General features: G+C 41.7%; 1 protein-coding gene across 1 annotated transcript in view; it reads right to left on the bottom strand.

Moving 5' to 3' along the window:
- Nucleotides 1-15770, bottom strand: part of MACROD2 (mono-ADP ribosylhydrolase 2) — a 1497602-nt gene that overhangs the window by 1153845 nt on the left and 327987 nt on the right. Inside the window, exon 4 of the mRNA XM_090051193.1 lies at nucleotides 14771-14800. Coding sequence (XP_089907319.1) covers nucleotides 14771-14800 — 30 coding nt within the window. The remainder of the gene's footprint in view (nucleotides 1-14770; nucleotides 14801-15770) is intronic.

A 15770-nucleotide genomic window follows, 5' to 3' on the forward strand; every position in this document is an offset into this window, starting at 1 on the left:
GTTTGCCTCCCCGCTCCAACTGGGCTACATCCCCAACTGGGCTTGCTCCACTCTACACTTTTGTCAGGCTGCTCTAGCTAGAGAGCAGAGGGGCGGGGCCAGCCCTGCTCTTTGGCGCAGACAGCACAGCAAAGCCCAGGGCTGCAAAGCATGGTGGGATGCTGGGGGGACTCTGATTTAATTTGAACCAGGAAGGGGTCTGGGTCAGAAGTTTCATAAAATGGTTTGACTCAGATTAGTTCAGTCTGATACTACATTCAACCAGGTGTATCTTAAACCAGTTTTAGCCATTTTGAAACTGGTTTATGTGCACTGAGCTTCTATTCTATTCTAGGTTTAAATCAGTTTCTGATCTCTTAAACCGGGGTGTGTGTGACTTCTGTCCCTAGCTGTGTTATGTTACAGATTTGAATCAGTTTCCAATCTCTCATACCAGTTTATGTGTAATTTCTGTTCCTAGGCTAGAAGACTACATGTTTTGGATCCTGCATAAATGGAGACACTTAATGTACAGCCCTGATTCAAGTGCCTGAACTCTGTACTGCCCTGATTCAAGTGTGGCAGAAGTCCAGACACATCCTGTTCTCTGAATTGCCAATTAGGTAGCTCTACAGAAACTGCCTGCTTAGTGTGCACCTTTTGGGAATAGCCCTTCAAAAGCAACCAGCTCTCTTCTACCGACTATATAGTGAGGCTGAGCAACTCACTCCATTTCCTGGATCACCCTGCAGGGGACAGGTGCCTAATTTTCAAAGCCCAAGTTGAATCTTGTTTTTCATGCAAAGGCTTAAGTTTATCGGAATTGTGCCCTTAGCTTCTAAATCCCATACGCTCATTTATTAAAAGGAAAATAATAGCACAGAGATGTAAAGGTAAACCCATTAAAAGACTGTGTGGTACTCAGCTTCTATAGGACTGGATTCTATATAAGCAGCTAAAACAAGCAAGTAGATGTAGTATACTTGCAGACTTCTGTTTCCCAGCACCTTCTCTTTGGAAACTAAGCCATATATATATAGGAGTGCTCATCTGTCTTTGTGAATCAGGTTTTTTTTTACCCCAGGCATCCCAACATTTTGGTTTCTTTTCTTCAGAATTCCTTCCACTTAACTATTATCTTTCTGACATTATGATTCTCATAACTGACTGTACCATTCTGGGTGCAGCTGTGTGGGGCTATATAGGTAAGCACAAAGCAAGAAGCAGGGAAGGACAAATCCTTTCAGTTTTCAGGGAGTTAGCATGGAACCTCTGAGATAAGAATGACTTCCTACCCAGGCATGCTCCCAGAGGATTGCAGCTCTCCCAAAAAGGGGTGAACAGAGGCATGTAACAGGCAGGCTGCTCCATCCTGGTGGATCTCAGAAATTGAGCAAGGAGAAAATGTGCCCAGCAAAAGGCTTAGGTCATGGCAGGGGAAAGGTAATGGTAATGTCCTAGTGAGAAAAAAAGGACATTTAATGTAGGAGGTAGCTGCAAATCCATTTCTCCAAGGCCCTAATTCAGTATGTTGCCAATCCTGTAGTATTTTGACAAGACTTAGGAAATTATTTTTCTCAAAGCTACAGCTACTGAAATCCTAAGAATCTATGGGGAAAATGTGTATGCATGAATGCATATGCATGCACATGCATACACACACACACAGAGGATGCATCCAGATGAGCACACACGAAGTTTGTACTGCCTCAAAGCTTCTAAAGCACCACAAACTGCATGTGGTACATGTGCAACTATTTGCTGTGGTGCCAAAATGTAATACTGGGAACTCCAAGTATTAAAAAAACTGCCACAAAAAAAGCAGAGAGGTCAGCATACACAGAGGCTTGGACCGGTATGCTAGGGACAGACATTCAGAAAGCCTGAGCCTGAATTGATTCAATCTTTGCAGGTTAGTCTAACTTGGCTAGGCTAAATCACTTCGTAACCATACAGACATCCCCTTTGGACTGAAAAAAATGCAGGCACATGCCTGCAGTGGCTCAGGCTACATGCCAGGGGGCGCTAGAGCAGCACAATGCTGAGCTGAGTGGGGCGTGCCCAGGCCCAGGTGGGATGCTCTGATTAAGGAGGGATTCCCCCCCTCTCTTTGATAACAGAGCATTTATCAACTCTGTTATTAGCATTTAACAAGCCATTAGAAAACAAAGCCTCACTCATTAGTTCAAATTTTTCTTAAGTAACTTTTTCCAAGGAAGGGAACATTCCAAGAACCATACCAGCTACCTGTTGATTAGCTCCAAAAAGCCCCAAGCCGAAACTGTTTCATATGCCTTTGTCCTGTCTGCCTTACACAGACACATCTCAACATTAGGTAAAATACCACATTCTTGCTACAGTCCTTGCTGTGGGAGGCTGGGAGGCAGGGATGCCTGCTTGAGCAGCAAGAGGGGGCAGGGGGGGAGGGGAGGCAGGCAGATACTGCTGTGCCTGCAAGTCTCTGCTGGAGCTCCAGTGAGGAACCAAAGGGGAGGGGCTGGTCCAGCATTTTGGAACAGAGCTGTGCCCAGGCCAGAGAACATGCTGCAATGTTGGGGGACTCTGATTTAACTTAAATCAGGAAGGGATCTGGGACAGGCATTGCATAAACTGAACTGACCCAAATCAGTTAAGTCTGATACTACATTCAACCAGGTTTCAGCCATTTTCAAAATGGTTTATGTGCACTGAATGTCTGTTCTGTTACAGGTTTAAACCAGTTTCTGATCACTTCAACTGGTGTATATGTAATGTCTGTCCCTAGCCCTAAAGAGACATTCTGGCTGCAAGCCAGAACATCTCTCCGTTAGCTGTCCCCTGGCTTCTCCAGCATGCCAGGAGCCCAGAGAAGGAGGAAAACAGCCATTTCTCCAAAGCAGGGCATTTTGCCTTGCACCAGACCCCACATGCAGGAGCGTGGGCAGTGGCAAAAAGTAACAACACACATTTCTGCTGCTTCTATTGTTGCTGCAGCAAATGCACATCGTGGCACGTGTGCAATCATCTGGACACACCCACAGAGTGTTTTGTACATGTGTAACCCAAGTGCAAGTAGAAGAAACCTAAAGTTTCTTACTGAAAAAAGACATTTCTCAATTTCATGATCCTTCTAGCCATGTTTCATGATTTTTAAATATTTCAGACTGGTAATACAAGGTATGGCCTTCTGCAGAACTTTTAGTATTATGTGCTAGGTACATTTTCATTTTACTGGTAAGTGTGTGTGTGTATATATATATAAAATGCAGCAAATTATACATAAATTCTGTGGCTATGATCCTTGAAACACATGGTGGGTTGCAGTGAATTTTTAAGTTACTATTAACTGATTCATTTTAAATTCATATAATATATGTGTATATGTATATCAATCAAACACACGGTGGTTGCAGTGAATTTTTAAGTTACTATTAACTGATTCATTTTAAATTCATATAATATATATGAATTCACATATATTATATGAATTTAAAATGAATCAGTTAATAGCAACTAAAAAATTCACTGCAACCGCCATGTGTTTCAAGGATCATAGCCACAGAATTTATGTACAAGTTGCTGCATAATATACGGGGATTCGGCCTGAGGAGAAACACTTCATTTTTACATTTTGCCCTCAGGGACATTCGACTGTTTACCAAAGGCCTTTGTCATGTTTTGAGTCTGATTCCTTCAATACCAGAGCAACAACTTCTTCAGGCTAGTCAGGTACAGGGAAGTACTTCCATTTCTGTTTGCAGGTCAAAACTTTTCAGGCAGCCTTTTAATTCATACTACTTGTCTAAATTGTTTCAGCTCTAAAAAAATATTCATAACTCCATGAGAAGAAATTAAATTAAATGTATTCTTTGCTTAACTTTATTTATTCATTAATCCATTTTATCAAATATCAACTTATCAAATCAGATTTGACATTTAAAGATGCATCCCAAACCCCTAAAATATACATCAAGACAGATATTTATCTTCCATCAACAGTGCTCTCTTAACCCAAGTCAAAGCCCATAGAAATCTTGCATTTTTTTCTTCTCTTCCTTTCAGTCTCTGACAGTTCCTTTAGATTTCTGTTGATGTTAAGCTTTTGTATTTCTTCATTTCCATATATTTCACCTCTCTTTTTTCTCCAGAACTCTGCATAATACAAATCTCACTATCTTCTTCTCATCTCTGCTTTTAAATTTTAAATGTATTCCAAATTTGTTCTTAGCTGTTAACTCCCAGAGCTTGCACTTTCCTGCAGTATTCAAAAAAGTTTCTCAAAATTTCTGGTTTCAAGAGTGCAGATGTTTCCTTTTAGTATACATCAAAAATTTCCACCAAATTTGCAAGTAAGTAACTTTTTTCCTCCTAGGTAAAAAATCTGGGCATACTCAATTGACATCTAGAATTACAAATAGCAAGTAGCATTGTGGTTTCCAAATAATAGGTAAACATTTCCATATTTAACTCAAAGCCAGGCAAATAAAAATAAAATGGTCTGCATATTGCCAAAAAAGTTTCTAAGGGCATTTCCTCATGCAGGGACCAACTTTGCCTCTGCTCTCTTCAAATTTTGTAAGAATTTTGTTACTGACATCAATGAGACTAGGATCAGGTCTTTAAGCTGAAAAAAATCAAAACCCAAACAACAGGCTCTGAGTGCTTTCTGAAATCCAGTAAAACATGTCATTGGTGCAACATTCAATTAACTCCTATGCTACAGAAAAGACAGTGTGAAGACCGTTAGGCATGAAACTGAATAACTGTGATGGTTGTTCCAGTTTATAGATATTGCCTTCAAAGATACCAAGCAAGTGTTTCATTTTAAACCTGACTTCTGGAGTCTGGTAAATGTATAAAGCAAAACATCAAACACTCAGCTTACTGCATTCTTCATCACAAAATACACAAATGCATATGTCACTTCCTAACATCTCAAACTGTGCTCTTTTTTAGCAGCAGAAGGGTAAGATCCCCAGCATAAACAGCAATGCAGAACTTTGCATTGCTTCTCATGGAGTGAAAAATCTAATTCTAGTAATCCCAGGTAGCACTGCACACGGACCTTGTATTCAGTGACACAGATCAAGCCATCACTTCAAGAATTACTTCTAAGGAGGAACAAAGAAACAGGACATCTCAAAGTCAAACAGAATCTGAAAATGTCATCATATTATAGTTTCATAGTTTCATAGTTTCTAGGGTCGGAAGGGACCTGAGTAGATCATCTAGTCCGACCCCCTGCCATGGCAGGAAAGAGTACTGGGGTCAAATGACCCCAGCAAGGTGTATATCTAGCCTCCTCTTAAAGCCCCCCAGGGTAGGAGCCTGCACCACTTCTCTGGGAAGCTGGTTCCAGACCCTAGCCGCCCTGACCATGTCTTAAATTTTGATGCAGTGCCTGTCAAACCCACCCTATTCAAAGAGATGCAAGGCAAAAGTATGTCAATGGGAGATAAAGGTAAAACACTTGGTTTCTTTAATCAAAAGCTATGAAATTGCAATAGACATCTTTGAACAGGGAATATTAGGGGAACTAATGAGTAACACAGGCTAATAGTCCTTTGCCTCAGGAAATCAGCTCTTCTAGTTTATTATTCCCAAGAATAATGGACTTTCATGGCTATTTTCTAAATATTTACATGATGATACATGCACAAAGCATCAAACAGTTGTAAGGCTAGATGAATGCCAAAATAAAGTTGCAAACATGCTCCAATGATACTAACATGGTACAATGTAGGAAGATACAACAAACTGAAACTCAAAAATACAGGAAGGACAATAAAGCGTATAATTTATTGAATCAGAAAGATTTGGCTTTGCCCTGTTCCTCCTCTCTCAAACTTTCCACAGACACATACTAGGGTCTTGGTTAAAACAAAAAAAATTAAAGAGCCGTGAGTCTCCTATATAAACAGCCTATGTGGAAAGTGGAGGATACTGGTGGGCTTGAAAAGAGTTTCTGATGTTGTGTAAGAAATTACAGCATTCAGAGTTTGTGGGCAGTAACTAACAGGGCTGTGCAAAGCTTCGACTTAATATTCGATTCGACAAATACTCAACATATTTGACCTTGAAAAGTGAAAGTTGAGTCGAATAGCAGCTGGTCGAATAGCTGTTGAATCGAATACCGGAAGTCAAATATTAACAGCGCAAGTCTAATATTAACAGCGCGGGTCGAATATTCGACTTGCCTATACCGGATTCCATGGGGGGGGGGGAGGAAAGTGAGGAGAGGGAGGGGGAGAGGGGGAAGGAGTGCTTTCATGACTGACATGTGGCCAGTGACCTGTCAGCATTCTCTGAGGTCCCTTCCAATCCCAGTGCTCTGGGGGAGGGCCAGAGAAAATGCATAAAAGGCAGCAGATTTTCAGCTCCCTGCTTTCTGCCTTGGGGTCAGTTTCTGAGCTGCTGGTGTTCGCCAGCACCTCTGCGTCAGACCACAATGGCTGGAAGCCCTGATCTTCAACAGATTCCCTGCTTGCAATGCTTGCAACAGGGATTTCTGAGAACTTGGTGCTTTTATTTTATAACTACCTTTCATGTTTTATGCTTATATTGGATAGGGTTAGTAGTAGCCTAGGATCTATTCTATATATAGGAATTTAGTTTATATATATATATATAGATATATATATATAGATATATATATATCTATATATATATATATAATGTATATTTTGTACATCATTCCATTCTTTCCACCACACCACTGTTTCTCAATATATTATCTACACACACAAACACATTTACATAACATCCAGAAATCTAGCCCGTGGCGCACAGCACACTTAGAGGTTCCAGTTTACACACGAAGGAACGCATTATGAAGTGGGGTGGAAAGGCAGGTGGTCCCACTGGCCAGCCTGCACGAAGGGGAGCAAGGAGGGTTGCAAGCGGGAGAGCTGCAGTTTCTCCCCCCACCAAACTCAGACACAGCCTCTTTCCTCCAGCTACAAGGGATGAGGCTGCTACAAGCACTACAGAGAGGGGAGCAGCAGTGCCACCAGAGCCACTGCCTGTGCCTGAGACTCTCTCATGTCCAGATAGCAGCCACAACCTCTCCCACCATAACTGCAACCAGCACAGCAGCACGCTTCACCCCTGTGTCACTGCCTATGCTGAGTCTCCCAGCACCAGAAGAAGAGCTGGCGTTGGATCTGGCTCTCAGGGGCCAGCAAGCCTGCAGTTTTGAGCTCCTTGTGGCTTTCCACACAGAAGTCACAGGAGGTTTTCTCTCAAGAATATGGGGTGCTGTTTCTCTGAACTCCCTGAACCTATCTTGTTGAAAGTTGGTAGGCTTTGTGGGCTCCTCAGGAGCTACCATTCTTGCAAGTTTCATCAAGATCAGACAAGCAATGCCAAAGTTATAGCCTGCTTTGACCTTCCCCATTATAGCCTATGGGGAAGTCAAAGCAGCTCGGATATTCGACTGAGCTTCGACCTCAAGTCGAAGCAGACCCGCTTCAACTCAAAGTGGACAGCAAATCGAAGTGGGACCCGGTTTAATATTTGACATGGCTGCCGAATCGAATATTACCTGCTTTGCACAGCCCTCCCTAGTAACTAAGTAAAATCCTTCTTTTGTCCCTGGAAAAAGATAGTGTATAATTTAAGGTTTATAATACTGGATTATATCAGCTCTGGATGCTCTGAAAAGTAAAGAACTTAACTTCATCCTATTAGTATACCTAATTCCCAAGTTGAGATTTCTTTTTAATTCTGTTTATAGTTGGGAAGTGCTTTTCATGGTTAAACATATGGCTTTTGTCATCCATCTGGCCAAGCTCCACCCTGCTTGTCAAGTAGCTGAATTCTTCCCATGTATAAACTGGAGTCATCATGATTACCCTGGGCAGTCCACCAAGGAGCCAGTTCTCTATTTCTCCCTTGGAGGGAAGGAGGGAGAGTGGGGAACTATGGGACACTGGTGGTCCTTGCCACATAAAAGAAGCATAAAGGCATTCAAGTTAGATCACTTCTTCCCATGCTAGCTTTCTTATAGAAGAGCCAGTTCTCTTCTGCAAGCAAAGCCTATCTGTTCCCTGTTTGCACCAGGCAAAAGACTTTTTCCTTGCACAAGTGTAATGCCTGTCCATAGCCTCAGAAAACAACAAACTTGCTGAATACAATGTCCTTAAAAACAGCTCAACTCTTTTTTCTTTTTTGGAAGTCCTTCCATGCTGCCTCAGACTCCTTCAGAACCCATTTTCAGCTTGTGTTGATAAAATAGTCAAAGACCAGAGTACAACAACTCCTTCCTCTTTATAGTTTTGCCAGACCCTCTATCATGGGATCTCCTGACAGGCCTCAACGAAAGACCATAGACCCTTACCAAATTATTTTGCTCCTGATAAACCGGTTTTCCTGAAGAGAAGCTTTATTATCTAGGGTGATTCCATTGCAATGGAAGAGAGCTTAAGTCAATAACTACTTACTGTTTGCCTTATATCACTATCTTTTGAAATTCCAGCCCATCATGGGGGGCACAAAGAAGGCAAGCAAACTCCAATTTACAGTCAGACACAGTCATACAGAGCTCCCAATACCACACAAAATGTGTAGACTATACTAAGATTCCCTAGATCACTGCAGTTCCATTACGGCACCCTTTTGACAAGGATACTAGCAGGCAGCCGAAATGTGTCTGGTCTATAGTCAAGTTATGCTAGGATAGTTACGTTGGGGGGGGGGGGGCATTCCTATTCTTGACTACTAAAACTAATTCTGCCAAAGCCCTAGGATTAATGCGGTTTTACTAGCAAAAAGTTCTTTTGACAGTATCGCATCCTCTCTTGGCAGAAATTGGTTTAAGCTATATTAGCAAAAAGGTTCTTCCTGCACCTTCATTAATATATCGTATATTTCTACTGGTTAAGCTCTAATGGCCAACTCCTTCCAAATGTAGACAAGACCAAGAAAACAAAATAAGAGGAAAGGCTGGCTATATTCCTGAGAAGACATATTGAAACTGAACTGTTTTAACTTCTCCCAGCTATCCAGCATATAAAACCTATACAGAAAATCAAGCTTGTTACTTTATATGTTTGAAAATGTATATAAACAGAAAGAAAGCCAACACACATATTATCACGCACCATGAGTTTCATTTAGTCCAGCTTGAATAAAAGAAAAATATGCTAGAAAGAAGCAAGTAAAAAGTGGTAAGGTGATGGCATAAAAGATAGACTGACTGAAGCAGGCAGAGGCATAAAGACATGGGGCAGCTGCCACACACAGGGACAGTGGTGACTTCTGGTTGCTGCTGTGCCAGTGAGACGATAGTGGGGTTGTGGTGAAAGCTTTTTTTTATGCTCCCTGTCCCCCCTGAAGTCAGTGCCTGGGTTGACTGCCCAGTTGCTCCACCCTAGTTACAGCGTAGGGAAAAGGAGTTCTTAGATTGTGTACACTTTACTCTTGTAAATCAGACACACAACAGCAAGCCCATGTTTTCCATTACAAAACTTCTGGCCAACATTTTCAAAAATGACTTGCCCTTGCGTGCCTTTTTGTTTGTTTGTTTTTGAGTGTCTGACTTAAAGTAGGCATGATCTTCAGAAAGTGCTGAATCCCTTACCACCTCTAAAACTCCACCAATTTCATTAAAGCCAGGTCTATACTTCCTTGTGCATTTTTCCAGAGCCAGACATACTGGCTGCATCCACATAAGCATGGACATTTGTTTCCCTGGGGACAACTAGCAGCAGGACACCCTGTATCGTTACTAGTTCTCCCTGGGGAATATCTATGCCACACATCCTCTGGCACGTGACAAATTATCCTGGGCGGGGTAGGGGAGGCTGGGGCCAGCACTGGGCTGCCCACAGCAGCCTTACCAGGGTCCCTGGGGCCCTCCTGGGGCTGCAGCAGCGGTGATCCTGCCACTTGAAGCCTGGCTGGTAACCAGAGCATGGCTCCCGCCAGCTAGGGTCTGGTTTTCAGCGCAGCACACTGTCTCCACTTGTGCCAGTCAAACCCCCCCTCTTCACTGTTCCCTTCCAGCACAGAGAACAGCTGAATATGTGGTATATGGCACCACAGATGTGTCTGCAGCGCCATATACCGCATGGCTGCACTCATCTGGACACAGCCACTGTGGTTAATGCTAGAACCAAAAACCCCCACACAGTACTAATATAAATAAAAATGTTCTATACAAGTTAATGGAAACAGTTGGATGGTAAGTGTATAAGAAACCTAAACCTAAAAGTAAAATAAAATCTGTTAGCCCGGTTGGCTCTTGATTAAAAATAAATTTAATTCTAAAGAGAAAGAAAAAAGACTACTCAGATTCTGAATGAAATCCAGAATTTCATTTATCCGAAAAACAGAAAGAAAACTTAGAACAATATTTAGATATATAGGCAAGTCTCTACTGTAAGTTTTTTTCTCTTTGTGTTTAAATAAGACCCTGTAAATGGTTGCTGGCACCTTTTGCAATTTTCTCTCTTAATTCAGTGGTCATAAAGATGAACACATAAGATTTAAAATTGGAATCTGAGGACACACATCCATTTGGCACTGAGAAGTCCAATTATACTTAGGTATTCTGATCCAATGACTGATTTAAAATGTAATTGTCTCTTGTGGCACTGAAGTAGTTGGCAGGAATATAAGCTACAAGCACTTGAACTAAAAAGCAAACTTGTTAGCTTGTTTATCACCCCCCCCCCCCGACCATTAACTTTAACCCCAACAGTACCTCTTAAAAAGCTCTTTTTTATATACTCATTAGGAAACAAAAATGCAATTGGGGTTCTTCACACAATCTATTTTCAGCTACAGTGTGTTCAATTCTAGAAAGATTTTACAAAACCACTCAAGATTCTAGAAGAGGCAACTTAGCCAAGAGACTACAAAACCTGGTTTTAATCCTGATCATGCCACAAGACTGAAGACAACATGGGCAAAGTGGAACTGCTTTGTTTTTCATTTTCTGTAAACTGTGATCCTTACCCCGAAGAGCAACACTGAAATTCGAATAGCCAGACTTAGAGAAGAGTTTTGAATTTCAAGCAGAAAGAAGCTTACAGAGGTGTAGAGTATTACTAGAAAAATTCAATGTTAGTAAGCAAAGGAAGCTACAGTCGTGTGTGTATATATATAAATAGTTTGCCAGTATCATTTTACAGAAAGTATAACTGTGTTCTGCATTTGGTGACTGAGGAGGAAAACACAACCCCTTTTCACGTAGACCTTTCCAAATCCTAAAACATAACAGAAAATGAAATTAAAGTTGACATACTATAGTAAAAGTTCATTATATGTTTCCAATAACATGCTAGTTTGCTAATGGAGGCTTGGTCGAAACCAAAGACACTGGGCATTTTTTTCTTATTCATTCTGGCAGATGAGGAAATAACCAGCAATAACTCAAGTTTCTCCTAAACTGTAAAGCTCCCATCTCTCCCACTACATTATTGGCTGTTGGAGAAATTAAACACTTCAAGCATTAATTTTGTGTCTACAAAATAAGGATTTTTGCCCTCTACTAAAAGAAATTTAGACAACATAAACTAGTTCACTATACAGTGACAGAACAAACAGAGCTTTAGGTTAGGTCTACATGTAGCTGCCTAATGCCACCACTATTTGTGGTAGGAGAGAGCAGCTGCCACCACCAAGCTGCCAGGGTACATGCCATGGCCATGGGATCCTGGCAGCTCCACTACAGCAGTGTTACTGCACTGTGGCACAACACCAGCTTTTGATTGGACCATAGCAACTAGTTGAAGGTGCAGAAGTATTTTTACATGCTTCCTGCCAACTGCTGAACAGCAGCAGGACCTTGACTTACTCAGCAGAGGTGAAGCAGCCCCAGCAGAAGAGTGAAGGACACTTTTGTGACTGGAAGGGCTTGTGTACTGGGAGAGAATTTGGTGCAGACCTCCTTCTGTCTTAGAGATGGATCAACAACACCAGCAGAACCAAAGAGCAAGATGCAAGATGTAATTTTTTGATATTCTAATAGCTCACATTATTGGACATTGTGGACGCATCCAAATGAGCACACATGTGCAGTTGGCGGCACCTCAAAGCTGTTTGAGGCACTGAAAATAGCACATGTGCACCTGCTCACCCAGGTCAACAGGTGGACACTGGAAATCCCAGTGTCAAAAAAACACTGCTAAAAAAATGGCATGGTACTCATGGCAGCAGCATGTGCCACCACAGCCATGCTGTGTCTACTGGCCAGTGCTGCCAGGTCAATGCTGCTGCTGCCCCAGGAGGCCCCCAGAGCCTCAGGGTGCCTATACATGAACCGGGAGGCTGCTCCAAAATGCTGTAATTACAGCACATCAAAGCAGACTCAATTAATCGAGTCTGCTGGGGCATGATAATTACCGTGCTCTGGCCAGCCTCTGCATCTCATGTATCAGCATCCCCACGCTTCAAAATGCTGGCATGGGCACTTTAACTATGACAAGCTTTAGATAAAGTGCCCCCACCACCATTTTGAAGTGCGGGGATGCTGATACGTGAGATGCACCAGGTGCTTTAATTAGAGTGGCTCTTGGAGTTGCTCTAATTAAAGTGCCACCTCCCTCCCCACCAAGAATACATGTAAAAATGCCCCCAGGTGCTGGTCCCAGCCTCTGCTACCCCACACAGGGTTAATATATGATGCGCATAAGTGCTCATGCAGGGGCATCCTCCAAGACAAAAAGCAGTGGCATAAGTATGGGCCACTGCTATTTTTCCTATGGGAAACACACGTCCCTACACATACATGCTCATTTGGACATGCCCTGTGAGCATAAACATTCCCTCTCCTTCCTCTCCAAATCTGCCTTTTTGAGTAGAGAAGCTTATGTGGGTGAATGGAGACTGTGATCTTTTCAATTAACATTCACTGCAATATCTTCTCCAACACAAAGTGTATTCTAGCACAGTGTACAGAGAAGACCACAACCAGCATGCTGCTGCTTTGTTTGGCAGCAAAACTAATGTTTCCGGTACCAGCTGGGGGGGCCCTGTCCAAAAGGTACACAAATAAGCCAGCCATCTAATAAAGAAATCACATCTGAAAGGGGGCTGCTGTTGTGAATAATCTGATCTTTATGAATATCCTCAAATTAGATTCCAGCACAAGATAATTCCAGTGGGACAAAATGCGGTAGTCACTGGGGGTCCCTTCATCCACCAGTATCAGGAAAACTCCAATTAATTCTAGTTTGAATATTAACCTTTCATTAAGTGGTTCACCCACTTGCTTGCAAACCTATTTTAGGTTCCAAAGAAGAGACTGTTTTTTGAGCAAGCTCCTTTCACTTTCCATGGTTGAGATGCAAAATGGCTGCGAGATGCTTTTTGTGTCTCTTAAGTCAGATAAAAATGAAACTACGAATGCATAAAATTGAACTGTGAAGTGCAGGAGAAAAAAATCCCACTTAGTGACTGGTCCTCATTCTGTCTGTCGGGGTTAATGAGTAAGAAGAACCACATTCTGTGGTGCCACACTAATAGGATATCAACTTCTGAAGTAGAGTCCAGCTGAATAAATACCGCTGAAAGTCAATAACCAAATCCCTTCTACAACAACCCGAGCTCTAGGGACCTGACTGGAATTTGAACATTTGTATTGATTTGTAAAGTTACCAACTGAGAATAAATACTCAAGAGACTGCGTAGTAATCAGTTCTTATGAGCATAAATTGCTACAGAGGGATTACCTCTCAAACACAGCTAAATCTGGTATATAACAAACAACTACCTCAAAGAAAAGGAAACAGATTAATTCGACTGGAAGATTATCAGGTAAAAGCTCACTGGAAATTAACATATGACCATATATATTTGAAATAAGGTGTTTATGTTTTTAATGGCTCCTCTGCATAACTGTGAAGCACTTTTTCACAAGTATCATGGGTTCCCAGTGATCCTGTTACACTGTTAAGGTTGTTAAAACTCTGACTTATTATTTGGAGTCTAAGAAGCAACAGCAATCTTCAGGCTTTTGACAGAACCCTTTACTTCCCCTTGCGTATGCAGGCTGTGATCATCAAGTCCTTTTAACTCTAGCCAAGAAGAAAGATTAGTAGCTGTCTGTACAGCTACTCCACTGTGAAATTTTCACTACAGAGCTTTTTCTCCTCCCCTCTGGGGACAGAATGAGTAACAGAAATGCTGGAATTTAGCCCTGCCTGATTTTGTTTTTTAAAGAGGTTATTATGTTTCTGAATAACACTAGACACATTAGAAACAAGACTGCCATGTGCTATACAAGTTTGCATCCCCCTAGCTCACAGTTGTGCATGCTCATTCCAAAATACAACATCATGGAGAAAAACAATTAGTAGTAAAGTATTATTCCTGTGCACTGTTTTCCCAGCTGGGAGAGCAAATAACCGAGAAAAAAAGTTATGAGCAAAAACTTATCATTTTATGAATAAGAGGTATTAAATTGCAATGTTTTCATTTGCAATGCTTATTTCATTGATATTTATTCATAGATTTGGGTGACCTTGAAGTTATTTAATTTGTGGTAAATCAACTTTGCTTTTGGGATGGCTTTATGGTGTAGTCCCAAGCAGAACACATCAGGAAATCTAATCTAGAGGGGGGAAAATGGAATGGATGACACTCACAAAGGTCCACGCCTGACAGTAATGGTCATAACCACCTGGTTATGTATAACAGCAAAAAAAAACCTGTGTTTTTTTTTCATTTCAAAGAGATTTTCCTTAGAAATTTATTGTACGCATACAGTATATGCCATTATAAGAATAACTAAATCTTCCTGTTCTTTATCAGTGCAGATTTCTGGTCATGCGTTTTAGACAAGAAATAATGTTAAACAAAGACTTACCCCCTCCACCTCCTAGAAGACTGGAATTAGCTATGGAGGAAAAAAGAAAAAATCATTAGCGTTACATTTCCTAAATATGGAATGGAACAGAAGGTGATTTTGTTGTTTGTTTTTTTAAACCTAATAAATCGTTGAAATTCATAATTATTCAAATTAGAGAATGTACATTCTATTAAAACAACAGCACTGCAACCTACTGTTTTTCACTCAAGAAATCCCATTAATTTGGCTTTTCCAAATACATTAATAGCGTCCACATTTTTAAACAGAACTAAATTATTCTGAAAAATATATATCTATAATATATTATGCTAAGCTTTTGGACCCACAAATGAATTAACATCAATATAATTTTAAGCTCCGCAATCTTCTGAAATGACATTAGTTCATAAGCACAGATGTAGCTAGCCATGTCTCCCTAAAGCCAGGGAGAAGGTAGGACAGGGTGGCACCTTATGCCACTGGCATACTCTCATTTAATGGAGCAAAGGAGATTTGATCCCCAGTTCCAACAACTGTGCCTCCTGCCATGCCATACGTGCATGGCAGGAGGTGCAAGTTGAGGATCAGAGATCAGATCTCAATTGTGCCGTTACTACTTGCCAGTGCAAGGGAAACCCAGGAAACACAGGGCCAACAGGTTGAACTGGGGCTGACAATCAGCTGATTGTTGGCTCCAGGCCCAGGTTTGCATGGGGTCTCACAACAGCCTCAGAATGATCCCATAGCTAAAGATCAGCTCTGGCAGCAGGACTATACTGAGGACTTGAACCAGTCTTGGTGCAGTCTGAGACCAACAATCAGCTGATCATCAAAACTGCATGGCTGGCAGCCTGGCACAGGAAATCAGAGGCTCCTGATGTGAGGAACCAAAGGGCTTACTCCACTGGGGACTTTAAACCCTGTGACCATGTGACCAGCAGCTCTGGCTGCGCACAGGGCATCAGAGACTCCCAACAAGATTTAAAATCCCCAGCAGGGGAAGCCCTTCTGCCCTCAC

This window comes from Crocodylus siamensis, chromosome 1, assembly GCF_052110815.1.
Source record: "Crocodylus siamensis isolate JL-2025a chromosome 1, ASM5211081v1, whole genome shotgun sequence".
NCBI classification, from domain to species: Eukaryota; Metazoa; Chordata; order Crocodylia; family Crocodylidae; genus Crocodylus; species Crocodylus siamensis.